Genomic DNA, 15741 nt, shown 5'->3' with positions numbered 1-15741 from the left:
GTTTTATTTATTACTATTATTTATTTATTTATTTATTATGATTATGATGATTATTATTATTATTACTATTACTACTATTACTATTACTACTATTAATATTATTATTATTACTAAAATGGTCATCCAACACGGTTGCCTCTGAATGACTTTTGTGTGGCTGCCCATGAGTTTTATTTATTACTATTATTTATTTATTTATTTATTTATTTATTTTTGTATGTATTTATGTATTTGTATATGTATTTTTCTTTACTATTACTATTATTACTATTATATTATTATTATTATTATTAATTATTATTATTATTATTATTATTACTGAAATGGTCATCCAACACAGGTGCCTCTGATTGACTTTTGTGTGGTCACCCATTAATTTTTATTTATTATATATTATTATTATTATTTTTTTTTTATTCATTTATGTATTTATTTATGTATTATTATTATTATTATTATTATTATTATTATTATTATTAATATTATTCCTCGGACTTCAAAAGGAATCTCCGAGGAATGGAATTACTGGCAATTGCTTCTCCAAAAGAGACTTGAACTCTCCAGGCAAGCTGAGGCCTTCAAAAAAATAAATAAATAAAATAAAAATCTGATTGAAGGTTCAGAGGGCGACTAATCAATAACGGATTGTTCATTCTTCAACACGTTCAAAGAGCATTTTCTCGTTGTTTGGCTTCGGGACGAGCCGGCGAGGTGGGATGCCTCACTTGAGCTTTCAAAGTCTGTCACGTCCGTCACGTTGAAGCGATGCTGCTGCCGCTGCTGCTGCTGGTAACCGTGGCAACAGCAGCCATGCCGGCGGGCCACTCGACTGTGAACGCCAAGCGCGTCTTTGACTAGCAAGTAACGCGCTAAACGCTCTGACGGCGCCGCAGAATCGGCGTCGTCCAGGGAGTGACGCGACAGAAAATTGGAACACGCTCTCGTTTGTTGCACAAATTCAACTCATGTGACTTTATTGTCATATTAACACTCATTTTTGTTATAACCCCGCAACTTTATTCAGGGCAATAATATTAATACTGTATAAATATGCACTAAAATCTTGCCAATAATCGGAAAAACTCGATTGATCGCCAGGCACACAATCTGCTGCATGACAATCCGATCGATTGGCCACAGACCATGATCATAAAGGATAAAAAATTTGCATAGATTTTTTAAAAAATCTGATTTGTCAATTCAATAAAAAATAATGACTGACAGATTTATCAATTATTAGAAATACAGGATGAAAAATTAGCATAGAATATTTTTTCTTAATTTGATTTGTCAATTAATTAGAAAAAATGACAGATTTATCGATTATTAAAAATAATTGTCAGTGAGCAGCTGTAACATTTCAAATGTGCAGCCAATCCATGTAATCGGTAGCTGATCGGAAAACGCCCCTTTTGCAAAATTTCGGCCGAAACCGCATCGCACTAGCGATGACATCTTTCGTCACCTGAACTGGTCGCCGGTGCGCTCACCTGTCGAGGCTTCGTGAGGTGCGGGGGATTCCCGTGTACAAGTTGAGGTCCTTGATCAGAGCATCGCCGGCGGCCGCGCGCTGGCTCCGCCTCTCGGCCAATCGGGAGAGCTTGCTGTCCGACCTGCTGACAAAAAAAACGCACGGCGACCATCGTCAGCATCGCTTTTCCATTGGCAGGACGCGGGTGAGCTGTAGCCAATCGTAGCTGACTTAGTAGCAAAAGGATTGGTCGCCAGCCAATCTCCAATCACACAAAGAGAGATGACCATTCATCCATAACCGCGTCAAGCTGGCAAGGTCTGGTGAATGCGTCGCAACCTCATCGATGACAGGTGGACGACACCTGGGAATGGTCGCCGGCCAATCTCACCTGGCACAAAGATGACCATTCACACCCGCAATCGCTAAATGCAGCAAAATCAGGCGCATGGGTGTCATGCAACAACAGTGACAGGTGCACCACACCCGGGATTGGTTGCCCCTACATTCAAATATTCAAATATACCCAGGAGTGGTCGCCGGTCAATCTCAGGTGGCACAGACAAAGACGAACATTGACACCCGCAATTGCACAGCGTGCAAAACGCAGCAAAGTCAGGTGAGTGAGTGTTGCGCAACATCAGTGACAGGTGCACCACAACCGGGATTGGTCACCTCTACATTCAAATATAACCGAGAACAGTTGCCGGTCAATCTCAGGTGACACAGAGAAAGATAACCATTCACACCCATAATTGGGTGTCGTGCAACATCAGTGACAGGTGCACCCCGCCCAGGATTGGTCGCCTCTCAAACCATCATGTTGTTGCGATGACCATTCACACCCGCAATTGCACAGAGCGCAAAACACAACAAAATCAGATCAGTGAGTTTCGTGCAACATCAGTGACAGTTGGACCAGACCCGGGATTGGTCGTCTCTACATTCAAATATACCCGGGACTGGTCGCCAGTCAATCTCAGGTGGTACAGACACTCACACCCACAATCATTCACACTCACGGTCGCACAACGTAACAAAATCAGGTGTGTGAGTGTTGTGCGATATCAGGGACAGGTGCACTACACCCATGATTGGCCGCTTCCACATTCAAATATTCCCGCAAATGGTCGCTGGTCAATCTCAGGTAGCACAGACAAATACCGTTCACACCTACAATTGCCCAGAGTAGAAAATGAATCAAAACCAGGGCAGTGAGTGTTGTGCGACAACAGTGACAGGTGCACCACACCCGGGATTGGTCGCCACTCAGCCTCCAGACAGAGACAGACAGACGAGAACACCATTCATATGGATCAAGTGGATAATGAAGCTGCATTCCCTGCACCAAAATCAGACAAACATTACCAGTGAAAGGCTGGAGATACCCTGGACTGGTCGCAGGTCAATCTCAGGTGGCACAGGCAAATAGGACCATTAACACCCGCAATTGCACATTCATATTGATCAAGGGGATATTTAAGCTGCACTCCCTGCAACAAAATCATACAAGTGTGCCACAATGTTACCAGTGAAAGGCTGACGACAACCTGGACTGGTCGCTGGTCAATCATAGGCAAAGATGACCATTCACACCCGCAATTGTCCAAAACGCAGCAAAGTCAGGTGAGTGAATGTCATGCAACATCAGTGACAGGTGCACCACAACCGGGATTGGTCGCCTCTGCATTCAAATATACCCGGGACTGGTTACTGGTCAATCTCAGGTGCCAAAGACAAAGATAACCATTCACACCCACAAGTGGGTGTCATGTAAAATCAGTGACAGGTGCACCGCACCTGGGATTGGTCGCCACACAACCTCCAGACAGAGACAGACAGAAGACCATTCATGTCGATCAAGTGGAAAATGAAGCTGCATTCCCTGCACCAAAATCAGACAAACGTCACCAGTGAAAGGCTGGCGACACCCTGGACTGGTCGCCAGTCAATCTCTGGGCACATCCAGAGACATTCGAATATTTTCAGATGGCACTTTAAAGTTGTGCAAGAGCTTGCTTCAAGCATTTTTTTGCTGCTTGGGAATCTTCCAAATTTAAAGGGAAGAGATGAAATGAGTACTTAGGGGGGAAGTTCAACCCAAAATAGGAAAGTAGTAAAATGCTGCAAAAATATTCACTCAAAGAGCTTTTTTTGTTTTCACAACTCCTGAAAGTCAAATCGTCTTTCTGCCTTTTTTCCCAAATGAAGTCACACATGATTTCACCTCTCGTTACTTCAAGCCACTTTGATCCAAATATTCCTTCAAACGCATTTTCACAAGCGGCAGCAACGTCGATACTCACAGCGGAGGAGAATTTCCTACAGCAGCGCGTCAAGCTCCCGAGCGGACTGCCGGCGCATGTTGGCACGCGGCGGCGGCGGCCGACGGAGCGCCCGCTCGCACGGCCACGCCGCACGTAAAAAAACCGCAGCGGGTGAAGCCGCAGATGTTGGAGGAGGAGAAGACGGACTCGATGAGGCGCCTTTCATATCACACGCACGCGCGCACGAGTGTGTGAGTGGAGGTGGGGCCGAGGCAGAATGGAGAGGGTGAGGATGAGGAGGTGTTGCATGAGCTGATGATGAAGAGGAACATGAAGTACGCCCGGAAGACCGAAAAAAAAATTTTTGAAAAAAAAATGGTCTGATGATGAAAAAGGAGTTGAAGTACGCCCGGAAGACTGAAAAAAAATGTTTAAAAAATGGTCTGATGATGAAGAGGGACATGAAGTACGCCCGGAAGACCGAAAAAAAAAAAAAACATTGAAAAAAAAATGGTCTGATGATGAAAAGGCAGTTGAAGTACGCCCGGAAGCCTGATTTTTTTATTTTTTTTTAAATGGTCTGATGATGAAGAGAGAGATGAAGTACGCCCGGTAGACCGAAAAAAATAAATACATTTAAAAAAACAATGAAAAAAATAATCTGATGATGAAGGGGGAGATGAAGTACGCCCGGAAGACCGAAAACTTTTTTTTTTAAAAATGGTCTGATGATCAAGAGGGACATGAAGTACAACCCGGAAGACCGAAAAATAAATAAATAAATAAAACTGGTCTGATGATGAAGAGGGAAATGAAGTACGCCCGGAAGACTGAAAAAAAAAAAGTTTATAAATGATTTGATGATGAAGAGAGAGATGAAGTATACCCGGAAGCCTGAAAAAAAAAATTTAAAAATGGTCTGATGATAAACAGAGATGAAGTACACCCGGAAGACTGAAAAAAAAGTTTAAAAAATGGTCTGATGATGAAAAGGGAGTTGAAGTACGCCCGGAAGACCGAAAACGTTTTTTAAACGAAAAATAAAAATAAAAATAAAAAAGTATTTTGTTTTTGTTTCACCATTTTGTTGAAAAAAGCATTCAGAAGTATCATTCTTGGCAGAGGATAAAGAATAGATGCCTGCTTCTAGGTTTCTAAAACCACATGGACAAACGGACAAACACTTAGCATTGTAACAAAATGTCATGTATAGAAATGCAAAAGTGTGTCAAACTTGCTTTGTTCTCCCTCTTGAGCGTCAACGAGCATTTAGTTTGTCTCGCAATCACCAAATTCATCCAAGTGGATGCTTGTTAATCCTCTTCATTCATCCACGCTAATTAAAACCACCATTGAACGCCTGCCTGAGGCCCGCATGAGCAGGAGACAGTACAACACTTGATAGCAGGGATTTTTTATTTTTTTTTAAATGATCAAAAAAATGTGTATTTGTAAAATGTTGGGGGGGAAAAAAGTTTGTACTGTGTTTTGTTTTTGTTTTTGTTTTTTGCTGAATGGATTTCTTTTTGTTTTGGCACAAAATTTGTTCCAATTTTGCTAATTTCTCTCTTTTTTTTTTGTTGCAAATATTCCAAGCACGCGAGGCAACATTAAAATCCTTTGCTAACGGCTTCAAACAATTTTCAATTTTGTCAATTCCTGATTAATTCCCAGAAATTCTCCCGTCACGTGTGAGACATTCTTTAAAAAAAAATAAAAAAATCTGTTGTTCTGCCCCGGGCTTGAAGTTTATAAATAATACAAATAAAATAATATAAATAAAATAAAACTAAATAAAAAAATAAAAAAATAATATAAATATAAATAATCTAAATAAATAATAAAAATAAATAATATAAATAAGTAAAATAAATAATATAAATAATATCAATCTAAATAATATATACATAAATAATACAAAAAATAAAATAAATAAATAATATACATGAATTAAATAAATAAATATATAAATAATATACATAAAATAAATAAATAAATAAATAAATAAATAAATAAATAAGTACATAAATAAATAAATAAATAAATAAATAATGATCCTAATTCCCAGGGAAAGTTCCCAAGTTTGTCATAATTTTGCAAACTGATCGTGTCTCGTGACGCCGCGTACGTGTGGCGGCGCATGTGGCAGGAAGCTCGGCACACATCGACGTCCCGAAAGAGACGGCAACAATGCAAACAATGCGGACGGACGGCAGCTTCCCGCCTCCTCCGCTCAGGACATGACGAGCGAGCCGATTGGCTACGTTGTTTCCATGACTCCCATTCAGAGCAACAGGTGAACAAACACATACCGTCTGTGTGCGTGTGTTGGGGTTAGTTTAAAGGCATTCCAATGGAAATATTTCAATAATATAGACATAAACACACACACACCAAAATGACACTTGAACCTACGTGAAAAATAAATACATGAATAATATGTCCTTGCACATCGCCGTTTATTACTATGTAGCTTTTTTCTTTTATTTATTTTTTTTTTTTTTTATACCTTTAATTTGCTGCACCGCATGGTAGCTAGTGTTTGTTGACCTTAAATGCAATCGCTAGTGTGCTAATGCTAATCACGATTGCTAACCATATAGCATAGGCTAATTTTGTTGCTGTTCTATAATGCATTTGTACAGAACACAATGATATCCACTCAATTCAACTCATATTTAGTGGATTAAGAATAAATAAATACGTAAAATAATTAGTTAATTAATTACATTTGTAGGAGGAGGAATTATTTTAATGATTTGATGGAATAATTGATAGGGTCATCAATTTGAAAAAGATTCAATAGTGACAGCCCTGCTGGCAATCTTACTCCAGACACGCACACTCAAAAGTGATCATCATCATCATCATCATCATCATCATCATCATCATGTCGGTCGTTGTCCCCGACAACATGTTACGCACGCGGCAACCAAGTCACGATTGTGCAGCAAAGCACATGTCGAGCCGACGTTAATGGACGACGGGCCAGCATGTGGGCGGGAGTTTTTTTTTTTTTTTTTTTTTTTTTAAAAACGGCACTTTTGGGAACATGCGCGCAACAAGCGAGGAAATGACTCACATTAATCAAAGGCGGCGGGGGCATTAGCGCCTCCCCGGGTGTCGCACGGTTCCGACACCGACCCGAATGTCACGCCGCCGCCGTGCCGACTGGCACTCCGGGGACAGCCCAGTCGCTCGCCGGCTTCTCGTAACGACCAACTGCTAATTACCCTCCCAAAACCTCACAAGCGGATCGCCGGCCTCGGAACGGATCGTCGAGATTGGCAAACGCGAACAAAGCGTACGGCCTGTCGAAAATGACCATAATCGGGCACAGTTTGAGGAGCTACCCATCGAAGAAGGCAACAGTGGTACGAGTGGTCAATTAAAACCATAAATGTACATATAATCAGGCTGGCAATTATGGCATTATGGGAAAAACAATAATCACAATTTATTTATTTATTTATTTATTTATTTGTATATTTATTTATTTATTCATTTAATATTTATTAGTTGATCATTTAATTATGATTATATTAATATTATTATTATTTATTTTATTTTGTCAATACTTGAACACAATTATTCAAACATTTTTTTTTTTTTTGGTACAAAACAAGAAAATGTTTAAACATTTTAAAAATATTAAGACCAATTTAAAAAAAAAAAATTGAAACACCATAATGTTGTTGTTGTTGTTGTTATTATTATTATTATTATTATTATTATTATTATTATTATTATTTTAATTTGGCAATAATTGAAATCACGATTATTATTATTTTATTAATTTAAGCATTTAAAAATATTAAGACCAATTAAAAAAAAATCAAAAATAGAAACACCATAATTATGTAAGCTATTTTTGGACCAAACAGAATTTATAATAGTATATATTTGACTTGACTGTAATAATATTTATTTATTTAGTAAATATTATTTTATTATTTTATTAGTATTATTATTTTTTTATTTTATTTTGGCAATAATTGAAATCACGATTATTCAAACAATTATTATTTATTTTTTGGTACAAAACAAGAAAATGTTTCAGCATTTAAAATTATTAAGACCAATTTAAAAAAAATAGAAAAAACATGATTATGTAAGTTATTTTTGGACCAAACAGAATTTGTAATATATATTTTTGACTTGACCATGACAATCTTTCTTTATTTATTTATTTAGTTTGGCAAAAACTTGAAGTTGGACTGCAGCTTGTAGGACAATTTTTTGGTACAAAACAAAAAAATGTTTAAACGTAAAAAACATAAAAAAAAAATTCAAATTCTAGTCAAATAAAATTCTTTGAAACACTATAATTACGCAAGTTTATTTTAGATGAAACAATTTATTAAATTGATTAAAGTGATTTTAAAATTTAAAAAAATGTGCAAATGTATAAATTTAAACAACTCCAAAATTAGCTTTACTAATCTTTTTTTTTTTTTTTACGATTAAGCTGATTTTGTAATTGTGGAGTGTAATAATTGTAATTGAATTTTCGATTAATTGCACAGCCCTACTTTGGTCAAACGATTATCAAAAATCGAGTTCCGTAATTAATTAATCTGTCAATTATTTTTTTTGATGAATGAATTTGGATAACAAATTAAAGTTTGAATTTCCATCTCTTTTTTTCATTATTTTAAATACACAGGGCACAAACATTATTGTGATTTAGTGACTGGTTTGGTCTGCAACGTGAGGAAAATTGAAACAAAAAAACAAAAAAAAAAAAAAAGGGTAAATATTTTTTTTATATTTCTTTTGTGATAATATTGAAATGATAGAATATTTACTGTTGAGGAGCTGAAATTCCGAGAATTTGGACAATTTTAGAAAAAGAAAAAAAAAGATACCTAAAAAATTAATCAATTGTCAAAATAATTAGCCATAAATTTGATTAGTTTTGGATTAATCAATTAATTGTGGTGCCTCCAGTGTTTGTATCATGACATATTTGTACGTTTTCATCCCGATTTTCTTTTTGAACGGCTTACTTGATTGCGCAAGTCCTAGCTTGACGTTCGGTCGCTCAGCTTGAAGACGAAAAGGCACAAAAAAAAATAATAATAATAACACGATTGACTTGACGAAGGGACCAAAAGCGTCAGTTTTGACGCGTTCGCTCAAACACTCCAGTGCCGTACCTTGCGTTGCATCCATCGCCATGGCAACAAGTAGCCCGAGACTGTATTAGATTTAATGGCTACCTTGGGCGTGTGTTGTGAGGATGGTGGAGTGCGGCTGACAATGAGCGCAATTGTCAAGCGGCGTTTACGGGGAGAAAAGAGGAAGGGGGGAGGGGGGGAGTTGTTACTGAAAATCACATCCTTGATACGTGCAGTCGGCCGAGTGGCGATGACACAACGGCCGGAACGCGACGCATTTCAAGCCGACGTGTCATTGAGTTTTGCCTCCCAACTAAATGGGACACTTGGTTAGGGACGCCAGCACAAAAGTGTGTCCCACTGGCCCAAACATGACAAGCTCCGTCCTTTAGTTCAGCATTTTCACGAGCAAAAAGCCCTGGAATATTCATTTTGCCCTTTTGTCCTAAAATTGCTGCATTTATGTTTTTAGTCACTGAGCTCATTAAATCATTTTTTTTGGGTAAGCTATACAAGAAAAAAATAAAATTGCATAACAATCATTTAAAACATTATAGCATTATTATTATTATCTAAATGTTCATATTATTATGTATTAATGTATCTCATTTAGAAACGGGATATTTAAAATATATGAAATTATTAAGCATTTTTTGTTGGGCTGAGTATTGAATAATCACATGATTGACCTCCTGGCCAGCAGTGGGCGCTGTGCGTGTGATTCACATTGTATGTAAGCTTCATTTGTTGATAAATAAATGTTTAAAAAATAAATAATTAATAATAATAAATAAATAAATAAATAAAATAATAAGTACAAAAACTGTCAACAGGTGCTCATTATTATTTGTGCATTATTTCTCTACTTTTACTACATCGACGTGAAAGCATTGAAATCAATATCAAATTGAATTGCAAGCAAATAATCGGAATTGGCTAATTAAATACATTACAAAATATAAGTACTTTAGTATTAACATAAACTGCACACATTTGCAATCACTTTTATGTATTTTTATTTTATTAATTTGTATTATTTCTTTTCTATTTTATTTATGTTCTATTTATGTATTTGTAGTATATATGATATTTTTATTATTTATTTATTTAATGTATTTATTTTAAATTAACTAAAGACTTGAAAGGGAGGTGTGAATGTGAGTGTGAATTTTCATCCGTCTGTGCCCGGTCACAGACCGGCAAGTAGTCCGCTCTATGGTCTACCTGACCCGTCAGCCAAAGTCAGCTGGGACTGGCTCACCTGAAAGCGACCCTGATTGGGAAAAGTGCTACGGATGCAACTGCCGTGTCAAGAAGATAGGAGAAGAAAGAAGAAGAAGAAGAAGAGTAGAAGTGGTAATCAAGACTTACTTCTTTCTGAAGTCGAATCTACTCGGTGTTCCCAGACTCTGCAGAAGGAGACAAAAGAGAGAAAGATCAGAAGGGATGCTGGAATCGCATTTATCGGTTTTTAAAGTCACAGTTCCACAAATTTCCGTCAGCCATGGCGGTAGAGGCTCATGCAGCTTTAGTAAAGCTACGACAATTAGCGAGACTACAATGAATATAGTCAATAGCACAGACTTGCTAGGAAGGCAGCTAACTAGCTGAGCAGCTAATTAGCATGGCTAACGCGTTTGTTTCCGCTCTGACAGCACTTTGAGTTCTACCACATTGATTTAACATCATCGTTTATTGTTATAATTTGTTTACTGGTTTGGTCAGTAACGTGCCACAAAAGTACCGCTGGATTCTTCATAGAATCTCACACTGGTTTGTTTTTATCTATAAATGTCTGATTGGGCTCCTCCCTTCTTACCTTTGTGTTTATTTACATCAACAACAACAACAACAGCATTATGGTTTGTGCTCTCAAAAAAAAAAAAAAAAAATCTGCAAATGACAGTTCCTAGGGTAAGAACAGAATGGGGAAAATGCCACGGAAGAGGCGGGACTTCCGACTTCCGTGTCGGACAACTGACAGACATGCTACACACGCGCACCCGTCGACGGGAACGAACGCGCAACAGCGGGGCACGAAATGAGAAGCACGAGTATTGGGACGCGGCCCGCAAGTCGCGAACCGGAATCGAAACTGATGTGCAAAAAAAACAGTCCCGCCTCTTCCGTGGCATATACCCCATTGGGATAGACAGACAGCTTTCAAATATTCTGCTCCCTTTTCATGGAATATTTTACAAAAGGATTTGAACCTGCTTGAACATATTACGCTTGGAGCGTTCAAGACTATTGCAAAGGAGCGTGGAAAAAAAAATTGTAGGTTATCATACATTTGCTTGCAATGAAGAACTGCTTTGCTCTGCTCCACACTCACATTCACATGTGCTCGTGATATGTGATCTGAACAGAAGACGAGTCAAGAAGTACAAGAAGCAGAACATCGAACGCAGCACACTGGTTCGAGCTACAGAGTTGCAAACTTGACCACACGTACTCAGCAATCGTCCACTCACATGCACACACACATAAACAAACAAGTACACTGTGTTCCAACTCTGTTTTGCATTTGCATTTTTTAAGGTTGGAACACTTATGGAACTAGGGACGTGCAAACCAAATAAAAGGAGAGGGTGAGGAGAGGATTTTTTTGCTGAAATGAATTGGATCAGTCAGTTCCTCTTTGAACGGAGTGTCTTCTCTCCTTTTTGTTGTGTTTCATAAATGTCAAGCAGGTAAACGAAAAAATGCGACTGGGCGATGGACGATGCGACTGATTTTAAAGTTTGAGCTAATTGGTTGAATGTATTGATATGATGAGAATTTGTGGAAATGATCAGCGGACAATATTCACCATGGAGAGGTGGAAATTCTGAAGATTCTGGACAACTGTAGGTCTCGAAACAATGAATCAGTTATCAAAAATAATTATTTTGATTATCGATTAGTTGTCGATTAATCGTTGCACCGCCAGTTTAAAAATAGAATGTGCCATACAGTCTAGAAAAAAAAACATTTGTAGGGAGGGTTACAAGAGGATATTCCTAAATGTTGGAATTGACGTTTTGCGTGGGCGGAGTTAGCGCATTCGAAAATAGAGTCACAAGAGTGGTTGGTAAAATCGTAAAGTAGGCAACACAGAAGATTCCAAATATAAAATATAAAACAAAACAAAAAAAGACTTTTGAGTTTGAGAACTTCTTATCCAGTCACGGCGAGGACAAAAAAAAAAAAAAGGTTGAGTTCATCTCGAGCTCCGCCGGGAGATGAGCGTCTTATTCAGAACAATTTGATACAATTATGGATAAAGAACTTTCTGTCCTCGAATGTGTCTTGCAGCAGCAGGTACTTGCTCCGCGGCAAAAAAAAAAAGTACAAACGCTGAGATGACTGTTCGACTCGGGTCAATTTGGCCGCCAAACGGCGCCGAGCGGGATGTTCCGACGCCGAGATTAGCGCTCGACCCGCAGGTGCCACCGCGCCGCATGCTAATCGGTCATTTGCTCGCAGGGTGTCGCAAAAAGATCGGCAGGTGTGCTGCGGGAAATGACCCCCAATTTCACTTCATTTGGTTCGGGGAATTGATTGTTGGTTGATAGTGAATCCCGAAAAGCATGGCGGATCACCGCGCACACACAGGAACACGCCCTCGATTTTTTTTTTGGCTCAGCAAGCAACCAAGCGAGCAAAACTACTTTCAAAATCACTGATATACAATAAGACTAGAGGCGCAATGATTAATCGAGAATTATTTTTGATAATCGATGAATCATCTTCGATTTTTCGGTCCCTATTTTTTATTTTTTTATTTTTTTTGAAATTGTAAATGGTCCAAATGCACGAAATTGCAGCGCCTCAGCAGTAAATATTTTCCGATATCCGTTGTCCTCCATGATTGAATGAAAATAAAACATTTGCTTTTACTTCGGGAAACATTTATCAACATTTTTTTGCTACAGATGTGACATTTTGTAATGTTATGGACCAAACCAGTACGTCAATCATAAATCATTTATTTGAATTTCAATTTGAAATAATGTCATGTTTTGTTTTATTTTATTTATTTATTTTTAACTAAAGGGACGGAAATTAACTAATTTGCTGCCAAAAACGTAGAAACACGTTCTATTTTAAATACTGTCCTGGTTCCAAAAACATATTTATATGTTTGTTTGTTTTTTACGCTACAGCATACAGAAAGCTTTGGTGCGTCTTGAAGCAATGGTAGTTATTACAAAAACGGACATCAGGTGTCAGCAGAGTATAAGAGATCAGCCAGGGCCATGTTGCAACAAGCTCTTTCTGACATTGTTTTCACCAGGAATGTAAATAATGATGAAACCTAGCTATATTCTAATGCTAATTGCTGCAAAATGGAAACGGATACAAATATACTTTTTTTTTCCTGATGAAAGAAGAGACTTTAATCTTTCTTTTGGTAGCTTCCATGTTTTGATAGCAATAGAACACAATATTCTGTGGGCCTTGCAAAATCAGTCCAAATCCAGTAAAACAGCCGGGAGCGAAGGGTGTTGCTTCAGTCAAAATGGCTGTCAATGAGTAAAATACCTTTTGTTTTTTGTACGATTCATCAATTAATCAACAAAAGAATCGACTGTTCAAATAATCGTTAAGTACAGCCCTAAATAAGACGTAAACATAGTAAAAGATCAATTCCAACCGACAGCGAGTGAATGTTGACAAGTCTGACTTGAACGCACGTTGCCACGGCAACAAGGAAGGCGGAACCGCCGCGTGCGTTGCGGTTCCATTCACAAATGGCGGTCATGATAACAACGAACATGTATTGTTATGTAACATCAAATAGACAATGTTTTGTGTCAAATAAGCAGCTTGATTTTGGAATTTCATCGCCTGCCTGCCGAAAACAATTCACGGTGGTTTCAAGTGAGCCAAAACTGCATGCGGTCCTTCAAACTGCTCGCATCATACTGAAAAAATTATGAGCTGCTCTCAGTTGACTCCCAAATGTCCTTACTCGGTGTGAAATGTGCGCCTGTTTAGGACAGCAGAAAGTTTTTTGTTTTTGTTTTTTTTCTGCTGTGAATGTCAACAGGTGAAAAGGAAGCTGAATTGAGCATTCAATTGTTTTGACTGTCACCGGACGTGGCTGGCAATTTGGGAATAGCGCTGTCAAAATGAATCGATTAATCGACAAGTCATCGAGGATCAAATTAATCGACAACTACTTTGTAATTGAGTAAATTGTTTGGAGCCATTTTTTTTTTCTTATGTAAAATTGTCCAAATTCTCTGATGTCTGTCAGCATATCAACAGTAATTGTTGACTGATTTCTGATTATCGTCTGTGTTAAATCAAAATAAGACATTTGCAAACATCTGTTTTTATTTTTACCTTTTTTTAACCACTATATGAATAAAAAGTACGAAATAAACACCAATCACTGGTTAATAAACAGTAATCTGGAGAAAAAAAGTTTTTTTGTAATGCACTTTAATGCAAAATTAAAATGAATCCGATTAATCGAGTGAAGAATCGATAGATTAATCGATTTTAAAAATATCGGCTCGTGACAGCACTCATTTGGAATCATTTTTCAGACCAATTGAGTCATTTTGAACGATTTTGCTTGCTGATCAGTGAAGTCAAAAGGACATTGAGAGGTTATTAAAAAAAAATTTTTTTTAAATATTTTAATCATTTTATGAATACAAAGTACGAAATGAACACCAATCACTGGTTAATAAAAAGTAATCAGGGAAAAAACATGTTTTTGTAATACACTTTAATTTAAAATTAAAACAAATCTGATTAATTGAGTGAATAATCGATAGATTATTAATCGATTTTAAAAATATTCGATCATGACAACACTCATTTAGGATCAATAATTTTTTTGGACCATTGGACCCATTTTGGACGATTTTGCTTGGTGATCAGTGAAACCAAAAGGAGATTTTGAGGTTATTAATTATTGAAAGTGATCATAAAAAGGAAATTCTGCAAAACTGCTTATTTGTCGTCTGCGTTGCTGCACTGCAGAGGATTTGTTTCTTTCCCTGTCTCTCGCGAGGATGCTGCCCCCCCCCCTCCCGCATTTTAGACGAGGTGGAGCCTAACAAGACGGGCAGGCGGAATTTATGGAGCTAATATTTCACGGCGGAGGATTAGAAAGACTCGCTTGACTTGAGTCCTGATGTGATTATTCCCGCGGGAGTGCCGCCGATTAACACGGCCTCTGTTTTTTGTACGAGACGATCTTGAGAAAAATGTATGGCAAACACAAATGTGTTAGCTCGGGGGCCAAGAAATTAATATTGACTATCAATCATTTAAAAAAATCTAAGCTAATACTGTAGTTGATGTGCAATTGCACTTTATACTGGTATGACTTTTTTTTTTTTTTTTTACGTGTTCTCAGGGGTCACATGTGCCCACCCGGCATCCAACCGTAAGAACTCGTTGACACCAAGGTTATTTGAGTTTACTAAAACTAACGAAAAAACTAAAATTCAAAAAACAACTTATTGAAATTAAATGAAAAATGAAAATGCTTTTTAAAAAACTAAAACTAACTGAAACTACATTTTATGTTCATAAAACTAACTATAATTATGGCAAAAAATGTCCTTGGTTTTCGTCTTTGGTAATTAATTTCATGCATGAGCCTTTGGGGATCATTTGAAATGTGATGAATTTTGATATTAACCAGAATAAGGACGTTTGAAAGTGTGTCACACAAAAGTGACGTCATCGAGCAGCAGCCAATAGAAAAGCACCAAAAGATGAGTCGTCCCATGCTGTTTGAAATAAAAATCATAAATGTGACCTGATGGAAAAACTCCGGAAGGAGCGGACAAGTCTGCCCCCTAGTGGAAGACATCAAAATGACACCAATTCATTTATTTTCCTTCCTGAAACGAGAAATGAGGTGCCCAAAGAT

The 15741-nt window shown here is 37.6% G+C and overlaps 1 protein-coding gene across 6 annotated transcripts in view; it reads right to left on the bottom strand.

The window, feature by feature from the left end:
• The window catches only part of ankfn1a (ankyrin repeat and fibronectin type III domain containing 1a), a 78891-nt gene that overhangs the window by 47808 nt on the left and 15342 nt on the right, over nucleotides 1-15741 (bottom strand). For 3 of the 6 annotated variants that reach the window (XR_013279449.1, XM_077502513.1, XM_077502515.1), the window contains exons 6-7: nucleotides 10230-10267; nucleotides 1491-1616 (exon numbers count right to left, since the gene is read on the bottom strand). Coding sequence is in view for 3 of the 6 variants with exons in the window: in XM_077502513.1 (XP_077358639.1) it covers nucleotides 1491-1616; nucleotides 10230-10267 (164 nt within the window). In the remaining 3 variants the exon portion in view is untranslated. Of the gene's footprint in view, nucleotides 1-1490; nucleotides 1617-3777; nucleotides 4001-10229; nucleotides 10268-15741 lie in introns of those variants that run through there. The other 3 variants (XM_077502514.1, XM_077502517.1, XM_077502516.1) reach the window with 3 other exon arrangements.

Source organism: Festucalex cinctus, chromosome 17 (assembly GCF_051991245.1).
Source record: "Festucalex cinctus isolate MCC-2025b chromosome 17, RoL_Fcin_1.0, whole genome shotgun sequence".
NCBI classification, from domain to species: Eukaryota; Metazoa; Chordata; class Actinopteri; order Syngnathiformes; family Syngnathidae; genus Festucalex; species Festucalex cinctus.
Note: the sequence above shows the minus strand (reverse complement) of the source record. Positions and strands in the feature narration are given on the sequence as shown.